Below are 12,432 nucleotides of genomic sequence, written 5' to 3'. Positions count from 1 at the left end.
CAATTTGCCAATATTTTGTTGAGGAGTTTTGTATCTATGTTCATCCACTGATGTTGGCCTGTAATTTTCCTTCTTTGTGTCGTCCTTCTCTGGCTTTGGGATCAGAGTGATGTTGGCCTCGTAAAATGTGTTAGGAAGTGTTCCATCTTCTTCGATGAGTTTATTTTGATATACGGTTTTAATAACAATCAGAGCTAAAAAACGTATCTCTTTGAAGAAGTGCATCATTGACTGAGCTTGCTAAATCGTAATTTAATTCCGTCAACCTTTCATGCAAAACTCTTAGTTGGAAGACAGCTGACAAATGGTTTTCTCCCCTCTTGGCACTGGTTATTCTCGAAAACTAATCAGTATATGTTGCGTCTTTGGATTTTAGCAAATAAATTGAAAAACCGCTGAAATTCTTCACTCTGAGCTTTTAAAACCAGATTAAGAATTCAGTTTCCTATTTTGTGTCAACGCTGGGCTTGGAACTAAACTGTATGTTTCAAGTCTGACATCCAGAAAAAGTGAAGGTGCCACGGAAATCTGCATAGTAAGTATTTTTATAGCTTAATAATTTATCTTTTATATAAAAATAAATGTTGGGGCCAGCCCCGTGGCTGAGTGGTTAAGTTCGTGTGCTCCGCTTCGGTGGACCAGGGTTTCGCTGGTTCGGATCCTGGGTGTGCACATGGCACCGCTCATCAGGCCACGCTGAGGTGGTGTCCACATGCCACAACCAGAAGGACCTACAACTAGAATGTACAACTATGTACTCGGGGGCTTTGGGGAAAAGAAGAAAAAAAACGAAGAAGAAGATTAACAACAGATGTTAGCCCAGGTGCCAATCTTTAGGAAAAAAAATGTTAATAGAAGTTCTAGTATTTTCTTCCTTCATAACAGTGGGTCACTTTGCACCTTCCTTAGTGTGTATTCAATCCGTTTTAGAGGCTATTAGTGCAAGTAACCAAATTATTTCTATTCTTCTAGGGGTTGCTCTTAAAAAAATATGTAACTATAACTTTATTCACCAATTTAAAATCTAAAACTATTCATTGTGTCTGAATCTGAAGCTAAAGTTATTCAGTATTTCTCTTCTCCTTTCACACTTTGAGTCCTTGTTGAACACCTCCCTGCCCATTGTTTGTTATGGTTATCTAGCTTGACCTCTTTTTGTAAATATTTTTGTTAATTATGAAATTGTTTCATAATCAATACTTATTTAAACATACTGTTATATTTTATGAGCGTCTTTCTCATTGTTTTTCATCTTTTTCCTTGTCTCTGGGTTTACTTTTCATCTTACTAAAATGCATCCGTTAGTAATTTTCAGTCTCTGTATCGATGAAAGTATCAATGTTTTGCTTATGAATTAGCCAAATATCAAATTCAAAGTTGACAGTTGTTTTCTTTTAGCACCTTGTCTTCTGACATCTATGATTACTAATAAGAAGTCTGTGGTTGATCTAAATGTCATGCCTTTCTCTTTTATTCCCAAGATTTCCTTTGAGTTATTTTCCGTATCCATCTATTCTTGTCTCATATCCACCTGTTTTTATTTCATATTTTTCTGTTTCTTTTTTGATAGATGTCATGACTTCACTTATCTCTTTGATAACATAGTTATTAAAAAATCTTTATGAGACTCTTCCATAACATTGATATCGCCAAGATCAAAATCATGTTTTATAGGTTATTTTATTTACTTGCTCTTTAAACATTAGCAATCTTAGGCAGTTTTGGAATTCCTTCTGAGGGAAGGTCTTTGGTTTCGTTTGCCTCTTCGGTTTGGCTTTGACTCCCTCCCTCCCTCCCTCCTTGTGGTTTGTGGTTTGGAGCTGCCCCCACTTTGTCCTCTGGTTCTCCAGTGCAGAGCCAGGTCTCCTAGGACATCTTGGGGCTCCTGCTCTGTTTTGAGGGGATATCCATCTCCCATCTAGTATTGAGGGAGTCAGTGTGAAGCTTATTTCCTTCTCGGTTATGAGGATCTATCTTCCCCCTGCCCATCTAGGCTTTCTAAAGCCATGGCTTCTGGAAATAGGTCAACCGCCATTTTTTTTTCAACTTTCTTTCTTGAGTCAGGGAGCCCCACTCAAGCAGAGTCCGGCTCTGACCCCTGCTTTCTCGAGTGGAGCTCCATCACCACACAGGAGCCGGGCAGCTGTGTGCCGCTGTCTCTGGCCTCTGCCTTTGCTCCTTGGGTGCAGCAGGTCTCAGTGGAAGGCTTGTCACTGCTTTGAGCTTTTGGCTCCTCTCTAATTCATGGCAGTGGTTATCTTCTATTGAAGCCTAGCTGTGACTTACCTCGTTAATATTTCTTTCTTTCTTTTTTTTTTTTTGGCACCTGGGCTAACAACTGTTGCCAATCTTCTTTTTTGTTTTCTTTTTCTGCTTTATCTCCCCAACCCCCCCGTACACAGTTGTATATCTTAGTTGCAGGTCCTTCTAGTTATGGGATGTGGGACGCCCCCTCAACGTGGCCTGACGAGCGGTGCCATGTCCGCACCCAGGATCTGAACCCTGGGCCGCCGCAGCAGAGCACGCAAACTTAACCACTCGGCCACGGAGCCGGCCCCTCGTTAATATTTCATCTACCATTGCTGTGTGTTTAGAGCAGAAGGGTGGTGTCCAAGCATGGCTCACCAAACTACCTTGACCAAAAGTCCAACCACGTCAGAGGGCGTGTCTGATGGCTATAGCTTCATTAAGGTCTAGAGCCAGGCAGAGTTGCTAGGATGCTGAAAAGGTCCATGGCCTCTGCGTTAAGATGTTGTGAGTCTGTGTGAATAGAAGTCATAGTCTAAGGGGAGGTAGAAGGGAAGAGAAACAAATGCTAACAAGTGATCCAGAAACCCCTCCCCCAACTTACAAAAGAAGGGAAATCTCGAAAGGAGAATGGTCAGGAATAATCGAAAACATAGGCATGTCAAGTATTGTCCTAAAATCCAGACAATAGAACATTAGATAAATGTCTAATGTTTTTTTGCCCTGATCTTCCTGGAAATACCATCTGTTGCAAAACTTCCTCCTGTGAACTTTTTGTTTTTTTTAATAGTTCAGGGATTTGGTTTAGTACTTAGGAGAGTTATAAATCCAGGCACTTTGCTTATTGAAACTGTTTGTATGCGATAGCTGTTCTTGTGAAAAGCAGAGGCTGAAATCTTTTCAGAACAGATTTCCAGTAGAATCTGTTCCCAAAGGGCCTGGGAGCAAGCTTGACTACTTCCTAATTGGTAGTCAATATTCTGGTACTTCTTTATTTCTTTGGATAAATCAGAAAGTGAGAAAGTCAGGAAGGTCTGATAGGCGGTGTCGGTGTCCAAGAGACCTGCCGGGCCAAGCAGTGTAATTCTGCGGACAATTCATTCTCTTATTTTTCTGTTCTAAGGAACAGAGTCTAACTTTGTAGAGAAGGACCCCAATTGGTCCCCTGAAACCATGCTATTTTTAGCCTATGATTCTGGAATTCCTATAACTGTTGGAAAAGTGTTTCTGCCTCTTGTTTCCCACAGCATCCATTCGAACTGCTCTTGGCCCATTTGGGCTCGGATTCCAGTTAGAAAAGGCAAAGCATGCTTGCCACCAGCTCTTCCTTGTGTCCTCAACATGTGAAAGATTCTCTGTCACAGGAAAGTTAAGAAATAATTTGAAAAAAGCAGAACTTTTCTAGGAAGCCAAGACATTTTCTCCTCCTTTGAAATTGGGCGAAAGAGTTACTAATAGTGTTTGGAGACAGATGTGATAATGGCCAGGTTATCAGCAGCTGCTTGGTGACACACTTGAAGGTGCTGGATGCCACTGATGGCCTTGCCCTTGCTGCCTCAGCTGGTCAGACCTGGAGTCTCAGACATCTTACATCCAACCTCAGGCAAAGAATCCTTGAAAACCCCGGATGGTGACAGGTTGGAGCCTTCTTTCTGTAGGTGGGAGAGCACCGGGTCTGTATTGAATGCAGGTGTACCAAATTACCGCTGGCCTCGAGCAAATGAGTCTGATTCTAAGATAGCTGAGGAATCTACATATGGGAAGGTTAATAAAAATGGGAACTAGACCCAAATTTAAAACGTGATGTAGACCATACAGCATCTCCGGGACAATTAGACAGGGCCTAGTGAGCATTTATATGCAGGCCTTCCCCAACTGGGGCATATTAATTGTGGGTCTGAATCCAATCGAGGGAGGGAGCGGATTCTCCCTGGAGCTTGAGGAAATGTTCCCTCATTGTGCTTTTTCGTCGTTGCATTGCCTTCTTCTGATGCCCAGAAGGGGCAGAGGAGGGGCTGGTGGCAAATGCGGGGAGACACAAAGCAGATGTGTCCTTGGGAATTTGGGTAATTTTTAAACAGCCTGATTCTTAATAGACACACAGCATTAGTTTCCTTATATCTAGACATCTTTGCTTGTTGCCCATCCCTTGTTCATCTCTTACCTCATCAGAAGTTAGAGAGGCTTGGGTACTTAGCACATGAGGGAGGGAGACAGTGACTTCCCAAAAAAGGAAGGGGGTCCTGTGGCTAAACAGTAGAAAGGATTATTTTCCTCCAACTGCAAAAATGTGCCGAAGGACCATAATCCCTCGTCTGAAACCCTTGGGGTCAGGGGTGTTTCCAAATTCAGAATTTTTGCATTTTGGAAAGGTAATATAAGGCATATCCTCTAAACTATGTATCATCCCTAGTTGGGTCTGCACAGGTTCCCATAACCTATAACATTAAAATTTCTGCAGCCAAATATGTAATTCACTCTAAGTAAGATAAGTAAAGATTTTAAATAGCCTCACATCACCTCAAGTCAGGTTGTGACGCCAAGTACCTTTTGGAGCCAAACTTAAAAAAAAAGCCCTAAAGATTTTCAGAACTTTCTGGATTTTAGAATTGTGTCTAAGAGACTGTGGATCTTCTGTAAATCACATCATGAGTTAAGCAGTGTTTAATGGTCCGTCCTTGGAACCCAATCTCGATGTTTAGGAGAAAAAGTGTTTCTCAAATGACCAATAAAACAAACTTTTGAAGCACCATCTATTTGTAATTTCAGGACTGACTGTATTAATAAAAATGATCAGGAGTCACACTTTGAACTGTGTACAAAGTGAATATAAATGTATCCACACTAATCAGTGTGCAGTGCAAATAGATGACACTTCTCAGCCACTCCTTACCCAAATCTCAGACTTCATGACATATTTTCTCTCTCATCTTTCATGTTTCCTTGTTAACTCCTCTTTTTTTTCTAAAAAATAGTTAGTTTGCCCTAGATTTTCTACGGATCACATGCACTCTGGGTACTTGACAGTCTTAATCAGGACAAGTCGATGAGATGTGGAAGCCACGGCAAGTTCAGTCTTAGAGGATCCAAGCAATTTTTAAAAACATAGGAAGAATTTTTTTTTGGAAATTAGTAGAGTCATATATCCTCAAAATTGTGTGACAGAACTGAAATAATAGGGATAAAAATCTCAGGGTGAAATCACTGAGAAATTCAACTTTTCTTTGAGGAACCTATTTCTGTACTGGTACTGATGGCAGACGTGAAGTAGTTTTCTTAAACAATAAAGGAACCTCCAGTCTACAGGAAAACCTGAAGTTACAATGAAAACAAAAATATTTACAAGCTGTTTAAATGGAAGACAAGTATAAATAATTTGCAAGCGGTTTGTCACTAGGAATTCCAATGGCATAAAGAAATGTTCAATAAGCGATTGCTTTTCAAATTTCACAACCCCAAGAGTTTGATCCCACTAAGAACGTTTTAAAAGTCCTGTCAAAATAAGAAACCTGTAGACACTTTCTGTACTGTGGACTCATTGTATCATAGGTCAAATTATGCTGGTGTCAATTTTTTTTTATTATATCTGAGAAAATGCAGGAAACGTGGAGTGGTTCTGTCCCCAGATTCTAATGTCATAGCAGCCGCAGGGCACGGCACGTGATTTCTTCAGCACTCTGCCTGTTCTTATTTATGGCTTGATAGTGCAAGCAATTTTAGGTGTCTTTGAGTGCCATATTTACATAGCCAAATTAAAGAGAAGAAGTGAAAGGGGTTTTCCTGTGTTAGTAAGTGCATTTTTCTTGATCGTCAGATTTCTGCTACTTAGATGGCTGCGGATTGTAACATATTATAGAGACCCTGACCTCTTTTGACAGTTATTTCTTGTGTTATTAATGATATTTAGTGAAATTCCTTTGACTTTCTCTCTGAGGATTGGTGGGCAGAAATTTTGGGCAGAAATAGGAACACTAGTCATGAGGAAAATATAACCAAAATGGAATGGCAATATTCAGCCTCTTAGCATTTATTTAGGGGAGAAATATTACAGATAGCCTTTATTTTAAAATGTTTCATCTGCTACTCCTTGCCCATCCCCGACAACAACAACAAAAACTTGAAAATTCTAAATTGAAAAGTTGCCCAGTCATTCAGTCATGTCAGTGATAAAGTCTGGACCATGTTTAGACTAGTCCCAAAGAAAGGATAACTGATTGTATTTTTAAAGATTCCTTTTTACCTTTTATTTATCTGAGCCTCTTTCTGCTCATGTCTGCTCTGGTGTCTTTTGAAAAGCAGTGTGTTCTGCAAGCCTGTGTACTTCTTTCCTGAAATGTGCAGTTCACTCAACATGGCAGGGATTTCTTTCTTCTCCTTTGCTGAGAACAGAGGTGAAAACCCCAGTGGATTCAAGTATCCACTTGATAGGCTCAATCTCTCTTAATCAGCCTGTAATGGAGCTAATGGCTGTTTGTCATCCTTGGAGATATAAATTTCCCGGCGGTGTCTCCTGCAGACAGTGCATGAAGTGTGCTGTGTGTGCCAGCAAGGGCTGATGATCAGCGGAAGGGCAGAGTGCTTCGTGAGCCAGGGCGGGAGCGGGCTTGCCGGCTGCCAGGCTGCAGAACTCTCCTCGCCACTCCTGAGACATGGACAATGCCGGTAGGTAGAGCCAGCGTGAATTCTTCATAGCCTCTGGGCTTGTCTGCGGTCTGCATCCTTTGCTGCAGAGGTTTGCCTATTTGTTGGTCTTGTTCTGTGCTTAGCTATTCAAGACTGGGAGACATGGCATGTGTTAGCCTGGCTGCAGTGTCCACGAGGTAATCAGTATCTGTTTCGAACCTCAGGAATTGGGAATGCGGAGTATCATCCATATTCACCTTTTCGAAGATGACACTGTTATTTTATTTAGTCTGCAGGAAGTGTGCTGTTTGATCCTTTTGTGCTTAAAACAGTGGGTGAAAAATGCATATAGTTAAGAAAAAACTATTACTATGGGGCGGCAAAAGGTAGATGGAGTTAATGAGCCCAGCAAAAAATTCTTTTCAGTGTTACAGTATGCACAGTGTAATAGCAGATGAATTCTTGCATCTGATGCTTAATCTTCATGTCAGGATGAAAGCCAGAAAACGTCTCAATATCCTCTGATATCTTAATTTCAGAGTAGAGACATTAGTGACCCATCTTGTACCTTTTAAAAATGTATTTGTTTTTCATATCTTTACTTGACAGCTAGACAAGCATAACTGTTGAAATATTCTAATGTCAATTAAATGGTTAGCGTAAAATTACTTGTCATGTCAAACTTTTTCTGTTCTCTTTGCTGTGTGGAACTTTTGAAAGATACATACTATGGGATTCCTCCCACGTTGATGTTATTGACACTAAATGCAGAATTCTCCCCAATGTGTGGTGAATTCTCTGCTCCTGAAACTCATTAGTTCTGTTACTGGCTGGTGTCAGTTTCACAGAGATGCCCTGCGGCACCTTGACACACAGTCAGCTCTGCTAAGAGGATGCGTCCTTTAAAACACATTCCCCACAAGAAGACCACCCAATTTTAGTAAAACATGTTTGTTTATGAAATGTCGCTATTTCAGGGCTCTCACAGGTAGCATCGGGAAGCAGAGATTTTGAAGGCAGAGTGTTCCGAGTTCTTTTAGCTTACCAGAAATAAAACTCTGCGACTAAAATAACTTTCTCTTTGACATTGAAGGTATTGAAATAAATTGGAACAGTGCAATCTTAGGGATGAAAATTTCAGGGTTGTAAAAGAAACAAAACAAGTATAAGGGAGAGTGTGTGTGTGTGTGTGTGTGCCTGTCTAGCAGAAGGAGGAGGTATTGATGCATGTGCCTTGGACCCCCCATTTTGGTCATTAAAAAATATGCCATAACCTTGTCATAAAAGCATGTAGGTATATTCCATGACAAGGCACAATTTCAAGATCAACCAAAAGCTTCTCTGATTACAGGGGCAGAGTGAGTAAAAATAAATAAATAAACTTGAATCCCTAATTTAGCCTCCTTTAAAACTTCTGCCACCCACAATTAATTAGACTGACATCCTGGCAGAATTATCACTTTAATTCAAGGAAATGCATTTCTTAGCTGACTCATATATTTATTTAAAGGCCATTTAAGAAAAGGAAAGAAACTACTGTAGCAGCCTTTTTGAAGGTTTAAAAAATGCTAAGGGTTATGATTTACTTTTTGGCTAACTATAGAGGGATAAGTGTGTTTCCAGTTTTACTATTTGTTTATGTTTTTAAATGCCATTAATAAAATACCTCTGCTCCTACCACATTTAAGAATATTTATGTACTATGTTGAGTGACATTTAAAGTAGCAATTTCTGTATCATTTCCAATTTTAGATGAAATCCCAAATATAGGTAGGCATACCTTTGAGTGGAATAACAGGCTTTTCAATTACATTATTTGAATATTTCAGAAATAACGTCTTTCTTATAATGGTTAATTGGCTGTCATTGGTCACTTTTCATGGTAAGTTTTTGATGATGTAAGCAGCCTCTCTTATAGCAGGGAAATATAAACATCATGCATGCACACACAACACATACACATACACACTTCAATAAATTGTATTGACTCTAAGGAAGGCATTTAAGATTATGCTGGTAAGTGGCCCCAAAAAAACCCTTCAAAATATCTTTAACATTCTACCAAGACACCCAATTAACTTGGAGCACTGTAACTTCTCCAATTTAATTTAAACAAGACAATGCTGTTGACTATCTGCCTAAATTTTCCCAATCAGAAATGAGTTCAGGCCCTGGATATCCGGGGCTAGCAGTGTAGGGCTAAGCACCTGTCATAACAGTGGAAGCATGGGCTTCAAGGAGCCAGGCTTCCCTCCAGCTGAGCTTTCTGTGTTGGGGTTTGGGTAATTATAGGCAGAAACACAACAATGGGTACACAGGAGCCAAGTGCCTCTGATTTATTCAAACCACACAGAAGGCTGCATCAGAGATCTTTGTGTGTGTTTTCTGTTGTTAACAAATAAGGAAGGTGCTGCCTGAGACTCTCGCTCTTTCCTTGTGTGTGTGCACATTTGAGCAGCATGCCCTTGTGAGTCTGTCCCCCTCTCCTTAGCAGCAAAGAGCAGACATTCCTACTATCTCTGAGAAGGAGACATCCCTTCCCCATAATTACTGGCTTATGTATTCCTTTAAAAGCTTTTCCTGGAATAATAATAAAATATTTATCAAACAGTGTGTGTAGAATATGTCAGGGTAGTTTTAGCAATATCTAACCTTTTCTTCTTTTGTTTTCATATGACTGTTTCTTCTTCTAAGTTCTATAACAACTCAGACAGATGGTCCTTTATGAAACAAGTCTATGAATACAACTGCGGTCCAGCTCACTGTCCCTGCATTTGTCTCCCTTCGCTACCTCTCCATCTAGCCTTCATCAAGGGGTTCTCGTGAGTGAATTGTGGAGAGAGCTGTTGAGACAAAGTTGCAATTAGCAGTGTGTGATGAATATCTGAAAAACAATGTTTTGAAATATAATGGCATGTTATACAAGGGAGAGTATTATAAGAAGTTCCACAGCGTTGTTGGGCTAATTTTTCCTTGCTTGAGGTCAAGATACTTTGGTTACTGTGTGTGGGTCATAAGAGGCACCCTCATTTGGAGGGAGGTGGCAGCTGTCAGAGCCGCTGTGCCCTCAACTTACATTCTATCCCAGTGGCTTAGAGGCTTTTGACCCTTCGTGTACAATCACTGAACGTGAGAAGTTCACAGATTACCAGCTCCTTGCAAAAGAGACTGGAGGGTTATTTGGGAACCAGACTGAGGAAAGGTTTACGATGGAGTGGTCAAGAGCATCAGATAATCCGAGATGAACACTGGCTCTGCCACCTGCCGTCCAGTGACCATGAACAAGCTATATCAACTCTGTATGCATTTACTCTCTCATCTGTAAGTGCCAAGAATAATTGTACCCATCTCACAGGGTTGTTATGAAGAGAAAATAAGATAATACAAGTAAAGCTTTGGGTCCAATGGCTGGCATATGGTAATTCTCAATGCATGTTGGCTGTTTAAAGAACTATCAAAAAATTGAAGCAGGATTGCTTTCTGAACAAATATATGCTCTAGCGGGATGACTCTAGCAGTTTGATGATGGTGTGGAAAGGTGAACAGTTATAAGCAGAGACCAGTCAGGTGGCCATCCCAAGAGTGTAACTGGAAATTGACGTGGGTGGTGCAGTGGGGATGCGATTGAGGAATGCGCTGGATGTGGACCAGCAGAGCGTGAGGAGCGGGTGAGGAGGCAGGGGAAGCAGACCAGTCAAAGCCGACCTTGGAGGCCTTTAGTTGGAGAATCTAAGCTCGTAGTCCTGCACTGTGGAACCCAAAAGCAGTTCTAAGGGAAAAACAATGAGTTCCATTTTGGAATTGTTGGGTTTGAAATACCTCTGTGTCACCCGCCAGGCTTCATAGCTGTTCAAGGATTTTTTATGTTCTTTTTACTTTTTTGTGTTTTTTGACTCATAAAATTATATTTCAGCCCTGACCCTTCCCTGTCAATTTGACATCTACTCAGGAATAGTTAATGGGCATCTCAGACCATGATGCTTAGTGTTAACATGCAGCTCTCTCTGTTTCTCACTTCAGCCTCCTCTTCAGCAGTCTAAATAACGATGACTTTAATCCACTAAAAGGTGTACACACACACACACACACACACACACGCATACACACATAGGCACAGGCGCACACGCATACATGAAACTCCTTACTAACTATGGATTTGAGATACTCCAGTGCTGTTTGTTTGGTTTTTAGCCCCAATTTAAGATCTTTTCTATTTTACGTATGCTTTGTGTAGTCCAGCCCAGGAGACCTAAGCTAATGCTTCCCGCTCGCTCTCCCCCAGCCTGTGGGAAGTCCTATGGGGAGGTGTAGTGAAAGGAGATTTTCCAATGCTTCCTGAAAATCTTTTCAGTTGGAGATAAGACCAGGCTCAGAGAAACATGCCCCTGAGCACTGAAATAATTCCAGTAAAGGCTTGTCTGTTACATAAGAAAATGCAAGCACAAAGATTTCTTTTCAAACTGGTTCAAAACTTTGAAGTGGAAAGGTGGAGAATTGAAGCCACCTTAGCAGCTCAGGCTTCGATAGCAAAGTTCCCCAACAACTGATGAGGGTGATTCAGGAGAATGGTTACCTAAGGGAGCAGATTTTTTTATGTGAATTAATTTGTTTTGGAAATAAATGCTTTCTAGGACATTTGACTGTGCTTGAAATCTATATTTGGTGCAGTTTAAATTTTTTCCCTCTAATCCCCTACTTTCATATATTGGTCTGGCTATCTATAATTTTGTTCACCATGATATTTTTTAGAAACATAATAATGTTATATACAGACATAGATACATAATATATTTGCATACGTTTGCATATAGGTAGTATATACTTTCTATTATATATGTGCTTGTGGTGCGTTTTTTGCCTAGGAGATTATCAGCGTTAGTGTGAGGAGTGGGATGTTGCTAGCTCTTCTAACAAACTTAATGAAAATCTGGAACAGATTTTCTTTTTAAGTAAAAAAGAAATTCATTTTTATTCTCTGAAGGGCCCTTTTATTGTAAAAATATTTATTATGGAACATTTTATAGCTATAAAACAAGTAATTACAGTATTTTCCTTTGAATGTATTGTGAAGCCTGTTGTGCTGTTGCAGCATTTTATGTTTCATCAAAGAAGTATTTCTAAGAGCACCCATGAGTCATGCAAAGATGTTTTACGGAGAGATTAAAACTTCCTAAATAATCTGCCTTTATTAATATAGAAATCACTGTCCTTGAAAAGAAAAATGTCAAAAGGAAGAATAGGTCCATGTACAGGAAAGTACTCTGGAGGTCGTGCTAAATTGTCTTTGTGGTTTGTATTCTAACTGTCGAGTGACTTTGACCTCCTGAGAGGAAACCGACAGTCTGGGCTTAAGAGTGTGCAGAGCGGGGCACAGTCTTTGTGCCTAAAGCAAAGTTTTGTCTGTTTGTTTGTTTTTTCAAATCACTGGAATTAGTTCTGAGTGTTTTTTTCTTTGCAGTCGCTCATCTTTCCAAAGGCAAAATGAATTCTGACTTTTCTATATCCATAAGATAAAGTAGGAATTCTTGTCAAATGGCTTGCTTGGGTCAAGAAGAACCATTA

The 12,432-nt window shown here is 40.3% G+C and overlaps 1 protein-coding gene across 4 annotated transcripts in view; it reads left to right on the top strand.

The window, feature by feature from the left end:
* Positions 1-12,432, top strand: part of PHACTR2 (phosphatase and actin regulator 2) — a 249,617-nt gene that overhangs the window by 59,532 nt on the left and 177,653 nt on the right. For 2 of the 4 annotated variants that reach the window (XM_070602778.1, XM_070602775.1), the window contains exon 1: positions 6,397-6,909. The exons of the other annotated variants lie outside the window; for them this stretch is intronic. In XM_070602778.1, the coding sequence (XP_070458879.1) occupies positions 6,897-6,909 (13 nt within the window). In that variant the 5' untranslated portion in view covers positions 6,397-6,896. Of the gene's footprint in view, positions 1-6,396; positions 6,910-12,432 lie in introns of those variants that run through there. 4 annotated transcript variants of the gene reach the window in all.

Source organism: Equus przewalskii, chromosome 32 (assembly GCF_037783145.1).
Source record: "Equus przewalskii isolate Varuska chromosome 32, EquPr2, whole genome shotgun sequence".
Taxonomy (NCBI): domain Eukaryota; kingdom Metazoa; phylum Chordata; class Mammalia; order Perissodactyla; family Equidae; genus Equus; species Equus przewalskii.
The sequence above is the reverse complement of the archived record's forward strand: the minus strand, read 5'-3'. Positions and strand labels throughout refer to the sequence as shown.